General features: G+C 41.4%; 1 protein-coding gene across 1 annotated transcript; it reads left to right on the forward strand.

Moving 5' to 3' along the window:
• Positions 1 to 836: 836 nt before the first annotated feature.
• Positions 837 to 4,294, forward strand: LOC100709481 (tapasin; the record flags this gene model as incomplete). The annotated part of the gene is made up of 5 exons (XM_019367297.2): positions 837 to 1,182; positions 1,324 to 1,500; positions 1,580 to 1,855; positions 2,145 to 2,474; positions 4,197 to 4,294. Coding segments are annotated over exons 1-5 (930 nt in total), but the record flags the coding sequence as incomplete, so codon positions are not given.
• Between the last annotated feature and the right edge of the window lie 2,530 nt (positions 4,295 to 6,824).

A 6,824-nucleotide genomic window follows, 5' to 3' on the forward strand; every position in this document is an offset into this window, starting at 1 on the left:
ATGGCTCTGTAGCCCCAGAATGTCAATTTTGGTTATTGTTGTTGTTGTTGTTTTTTTTTAAATATTTTCCTTAATAGTTAATAGATATAGCTCCATTTTCACATTTTTTATGGGATTCCAACATTTCGGTGTAATACAAACAGCACCAAGAGCCGCATAATGCATCGACTACTTTGCTTTCAGGCATGAAACAAACAGCCGCGGAAAACTTCTGGCAGTAACTTCCAGACAGTAATCACCTTCGACCACCACAAGCAGTTCTCATATGCATGATAGGTTTTGTTGTGGTTTAACTACGCTCCCAATATCTAAATAACGTATGATGTAGATTGTTAGACCTAAAATCGGGCATGGAGAAATAATTATTTGAGTGCTTTGGCTACATTCACTGCTATTATTTCAGGACTTTCAGGTGAACTAAATAGTGAATTTCTGTAAAACGAGATTAACAGGAAGTGACATGGTTCTCGTCCATCAGCTCTGGTGTCGGAAAGACTAGTAAGGCTGCTGTCGTCATGCGCTCACAGCGACACCTCAGGGCAAAGTCAGTACTACGAGTTTTATATAAAGTCAAAAGCAAAAGGACCTGTTGCAAGCTGTTGACTCCTCATGAACTGCTGTGAACTATTTATTAAACTGTGTGGTGCGGTGGTTCACATAGTCACATTTCAGTAATCCTGAGTATGGAGTACATTTGCCCCATGACTCCAAGTACACCGGGTACCGCTCACAGTTTAGAGTCCGTTTGTGTGGTAATGGATAAAGTAAAATATGCACCTACCACAGTCTTCCTACCAGACAGACCTCTGGCCACGTGGCAGCTGGGATAGGCTCCAGCTACAATAATGTTACGTCTAACATGAAAACAGGAACGCTGTAAAAAGAACTAGGACGTTGTATCCTGATTTTTTATTTATTTATTTTTTTTTCTAGCATATATTCTGGATTTTATTAACTTTTTTGATTATGATTAAGGGTTTTTATTTTAAAGGTTTGGTTTTCGAGCTGCTCATCACGCCAGAAATCGCACTCCTTTTTTCTTTTTCCTTTGAAATGAAAGTGAAAGTATCAAGAGAAACTTTGTGTGGACATCAGACAACAAGGAGTCCGACAGTGGAGGGCACCGGGAAAGAATGACGGTTTTAATCTTGAGGATACTTTTTTACTTGTATCTAAGTGCAGGTGAGTTATAGTGCAACACGTTGTCACAGATTAGCTTAGGTCAGCTTGTGCGTGTTAGGTCAAAAGTGACTATAGATATTCTAGTCTACCGCATGAATTCCAACGGCTATGCTGTCTGACTGAAGTATTCGTGTCATTCAGGTGTGTGGAGTGTCCATCAGATCCAGTGGCTGCCTTGTTACTTCATTGATGAGCGTTTGTATTTGAACAAGGACAACCACACTGAAACCCGGGTCATCCCCAGAGAGGCTATACTTCAGTTTGGTCAGAAAGGAGATGCTCCTGTTAACCCAAACGCCATCACTTTCCTGGTCACCAGTGAGTTACTGCAGCCTGCATGAGAAGAAGGCTGAAAAAACAACAACAATGTGTTAGTGTTTATTTTATCATCTTCTAGGATCAAAGTTGGATCTGCTGCAGTATGTGGAGGGGGTGGAGGCAGAGCAGCTGAAGTGTGAGCTGCACAGATACAGCACAGAGGGCACTTACATTCGCTGGCCTGTCCTCGGTGCCCGGGAGTACAACCACTGGTTTACCTGCATCCTCAGACACAGCAGGGGCCGCTTCGCAGTCGCTGGCTCCCTCAGACACCCCTCTGACCAGCCTCCCCCAGGGCAGCCAGACTACCACAACTGGTCTGTCATTGCTGACAAAGAGGTACTCACCACCGCAGGTAAACTCACATGTGAGGATGGTGTGTTTTTGTTGAGCCCCACAGACTATCTCCTAGGGGTTTTATTTAATTGCCTGCCTGTTGCAGTAGCAGACATTTAAGGACAGAGTGCTGAAAGAAACTGTGTTTGTGTCTCGGAGATTAGAGTAGAAATAGAGAGAGACAGTTATAGTTATATTGACTTGGAATGGTGGATGGCCAAATAATTGTCATGTCATAGATACAGGAAGTGGTTGTCACCTATTTGAGTAAAGGACACTTGTGTTGTTTGTCACATCTGTTTCTGCAGTCGCCATGGTCATCAAAACACAGACTCCCTCAGTTAAAGCACGCCTGAAGTTCCAGCAAAAGCTCCACTGCCAGTTTGATGTCGACCACAAGGGTGCAAAGGTCACCGTAGAGTGGCATAGGCACCGCCCTGGTGAGAGGACTGAGCTCTTCAGTTACAACAGGCGCACAGGACAGACCAAGGGGAGCGGTGTCGGACTACATGCCCTTGCGGCTGGAGATGCCTCCTACATCCTCGCCTCCACCACGATGATCAGTGAAGGGACCTACATTTGTTCAGTGTCCGTGAATCCACTGTTCGCCAAGGTGGATATATATCTGCAGATTCAAGGTACATAGGTTTGGACCATTCCCTATATGTCTATACTACCAGTCAAAAGTTTGGACACACCTTCTCATTTAATTTGAAAAATAAATGACGGTCCAACTAATAGCAAACCGGATGGGATGGCATGTTGCTACAGGATGCTGTGATAGCCATGCTGGTTCAGTGTGCCTTCCATTTTGAATAAGTCCCCAACAGTGACACCAGCAAAGCACCCCCTAACCATCACACCACCTCCTCCATGCTTCACAGTGGGAACCATGCATGTAGAGACCTGTTCACCTTTTCTGTGTCACACAAATAGACGGTGGGTGGAACCAAACATCTCAGATTTGGACTCATCAGACCAAAACACAGATTTCCACTGGTCTAATGTTCATTTCTTGTGTTTCTTGACCCAAACAAATCTCTTTTGCTTGTTGCTTTTCCTTAGTAGTGCTTTCTTAGCAGCTATTTGACCACAAAGGCCTGATTCGGACACTCTCCACTGAACAGCTGATGTAGAGATGTGTCTGCTACTGTGTGGCATTTATCTGGGCTCTAATCTGAGGTGCTGTTAGCTCGTGATTTCTGAGGCTGGTGACTCAGATGAATTTATCCTTAGCAGAAGAGGTGACTCTTGGTCTTTCTTTCGTGGGGCGGTCCTCATGTGAGCCAGTTTCATCGTAGTGCTTGATGGTTTTTGGGACTGCACTTGGGGACAAATTCAAAATTTTAGCAGTTTTCCAGACTGACTGATCTCCAGTTGTTAAAGTAATGATTGATTATTGTGCTTGCCATAAGAAACTGTGAACCTTTGACTGGTACTGTATATGTTGTCAGTACAAACAATGAGAGTAAGAAACCTATTTTTAAATAGCTCTTTATAGCATTTTATTACTTTGACCTTCAGATCAATCTATTGACCTTGAAGGAAAGGTAAGAGGTCAAATGTGACATGATATTTGAAATCTTTATATGGTACTTTTTATATGCTGTCAATATATAGCACACTTTTAAGAATCTCAGTTTCTTAGTTATTAGGTTGTTTTTTTGCTTTCTGAATCTATTTTCAACTAACATTGATGGATGGAAGGCAAATTTTAATGAACTGTTAAATCTATTTGTTGGATTGTTACTCCACTACACTCCACTACACCAGTTCCAAGGTTCATCATAATTCATTTAAAACTTTTCAAGCGTTCATGTTTATAGACAGATTGACACATAAACGAGACCGAAAACAGAACCTCCTTGGCGGATCGATAGAAAGTTGCAAAAAACTTATATGTTCTATAATCTTTACAATGTTTGATGTTAATGAAATTCACTTGCAGTTTCAGTTTTTCCATCACTTACACCAAAATACATTGGTGTAAGTGATGATCAGGTTTATGTTTCTCTTTATCCAGATCTAACGCTTGATGTGCCTGTTTGTGTCCGTGCTGAACTTACTGTATGTGATAAAAATGCATGCTCAGTGGAGCCTGGGTGGGAGATTTTATATATATATATTTTTTTTATTATTCTGTTAAGTGTGTAACCTGAAATGCATCTTACTAAATTTGACTTCCTATAATTCTGGAACTCAGACCAAATCTAAACTTTAACTTTTAAATGTCACCAGTTTTGACCTGAAAGAATATTAAATTAAAATAAATGAATTAAATAAAACAGGCCAGTTACTATAATAATTGTCTGCTGTTAGGTATTGAAATTACTATTTATTTTTCTCTCTCCTTTCCTCAGAGTCTCCCCATGTCTCCCTCAATGTTGGAACCACCCTGTTATTGCAGGAGGGCAAGGACTTGATGGTTAAGTGTGAGGCAAATGGCTACTACCCTCGGATGTGGAGATAATTTGGTACGAGGAGGATCCAGGCACTCCACATCCCAAGCCACTGAACCATAGTGTTCTGTTCAGCCACAAAGAAAATAGGGACATGACCTTCTCGCTGTCAGGTGTTTTCTACCTCCAGGCTGCGCTCAGGGACTCTGGGAAAAAGTTCACATGCAGCGTCTCCCATCAGTCCCTGAAAGTGCCCATCACAAAGAGCTTCACTCTGATTGTGGAAGGTGAGTGTCAGTATAGTACTAGGAGCTAGCCTGGGAGGAGCAGAGCTTCATGTGTGTTCTGTTTCAGAGCCAGCCAACTGGATTTTGTACCTCGTTGTGGGCTCTGTTGTGATCCTGCTGTTGTATGTGAAGCGGCGCTACCTGCACTCAGGTGAGTGATACAGACTTGCAGCTAAATCACACCTGAGGAACACGCGCTTGCTGTTGGGAGCAACTGACATATAAAGCATGTTCAACCCCAATTTAAAAAAAGTTGCAAAGTTGTGTGTAAAATGTAAAGAAAATAATATAAATAACATATATCAGAGAAAATTATATTATTTACAGAAAATAATTATTAATATAGATAAATAAACAGAATGGATGATTTGCAGTTGAAAGAAAATGGAAGACGTGAAAGACTAAAGTGAGAAAATTTACAGAGAAAAATTTAGACTATATTGAATTTGATGCAGCAACACATCAGAAAAATGTTGGCGCTGGGCAGAAAAGTCTGGAAAAGTCTGCAGTACTGAAAAAACAGCTGGAGAAACATTTTTGGAGTCAGTAACATGACTGAGTATAAAGAGAGCATCTTAGAGGGAAGAGTTTCCCAGAAGTGTCTAAGAATTATTTAACAATTTCAGAATAATGCTCTCAACATAAAACTGCAAACTTTAAATCTGTCATAGTTTCCTGTACATAATATTGTCAAAAGGTTCAGAGAATGTGTCTAAGGGACAAGGTCAATTTTTTTTAAATAGTTGCATTGAAGCATTAAATTTGATAGTTAACCAAATAATAAACCACCTGGCAAATGAAAGGCAACAGACGATAGACAAGGCAGAATATCCAATCAGAATTGGGCCATGCTTTAAAAACATGGATTCTGTCATGGAAATCAATGCACAAGCTCACGAACACCTCTACGAGTCAGTGTCTGTGAACACAGGTCACATCCACAAATGCAGGTTGAAGCTCTGTCATACAAAGAAGAATCTAAATATGAACTTCTGTTAACCAAAGCTCATGAAAAATGGACTGAAGCTAAAGGAAAAAAATGTTCTGTGGTCGGATGAATCAAAATGAGAAAGTCATGAACCAAGGTTTACACTCAGTAGGGACCCAAAAGCAGACTTAATACAAAATTCACAGGAACTATGTACAGATTTATTTCTTAACATAAATGATCAGGAACAACCAGGGGAACGAGAATATAACTCAAGCCGAGGAAACCGGGAACTGAAATGCCTGGAATCCGTGATGGGGACTGTGGAAGCTGCACAGAAAGGGAACAATTATTTGTGTGCAGGAAAGCAGAGAGTTAAAACTAAACCAGAATTAGAATGCTGTGGGTTACAATCAGAGTCAGACCGTGGGGCTCGGAGGGGGGTGTCCGTGGGAGAAAATCCGAGGAGGGAGAGATGGAGACTATGGAGTTCTCTTCGATGCAAAACAGGCAGAGATGTCTTCAATTGCCGGATGGTGACCTGAGCACAAGGGCGCAATATTAACACGGGTCAGAGAATACTTGAATAAACACAGAGGTTAGGAGAGCCAAGTTAACGGTGAATAAAGGACTGGCATGGAGCAGTCATCCACGGTAAGTGAAACAGTTTTCCGGTAATTGCCAGGGATGGAATACAGGTGCGATTCTGATGGCCCAACCCGAGGGTGTGCCACCGAGGCAACCTGAACGCTCCCGGATAGTGTTTCCCATTGACCATGACAGAGAAATTCTTTTTGGAAAAAACAAGTTCCCAGACTTGATCAGGCCCAGTTCAAAAGCCTTCATCTCTGATAGATTAGAGGTGCATTAGTGTTTATGGAGTGCCACCTTCCAGGCAGTTCTGGACTACAGGTGCAGCAGGTGGCTTTTCTATTTGTGCTCTATCTTTTATCTTGATATTTTTCTCGTATTTTCTCCCACTTGCTTTTTTTCTCCTGCCTGTTAGCTTAGAAATGTCTATTACACTGTAATAACTGAATAACACTAATAGAAATGAATACATAAACAAGCGAAATATGTTTGGCACAACATGAGAGTCGGCTCATAATTCGGATTGCAAAAGCTGCAAGAGCGACAGGTTTAATGGGTGAAAAGTTGTTTTTCTGATCTAGTTCCCTTCTGCGGTTTTTAGTCTATTTTGTATCCCTTTAGTTCATTATGTGTTCTGCCTCTGTTGTGTTCTTGTGTCAGACCTAATCTCATTTCGGTATTATGGCACTTGCTCCTTTGTGTCAGTTTACTGATAATTGTTTAGTGTTTCTAGTTTGAGGCCTTAGTTTTACTGTCTGGGCTCTGGTCTGGGTTATTAGGTTG

This window comes from Oreochromis niloticus, linkage group LG14 (genome assembly GCF_001858045.2).
Source record: "Oreochromis niloticus isolate F11D_XX linkage group LG14, O_niloticus_UMD_NMBU, whole genome shotgun sequence".
In the NCBI taxonomy this organism is placed as follows: domain Eukaryota; kingdom Metazoa; phylum Chordata; class Actinopteri; order Cichliformes; family Cichlidae; genus Oreochromis; species Oreochromis niloticus.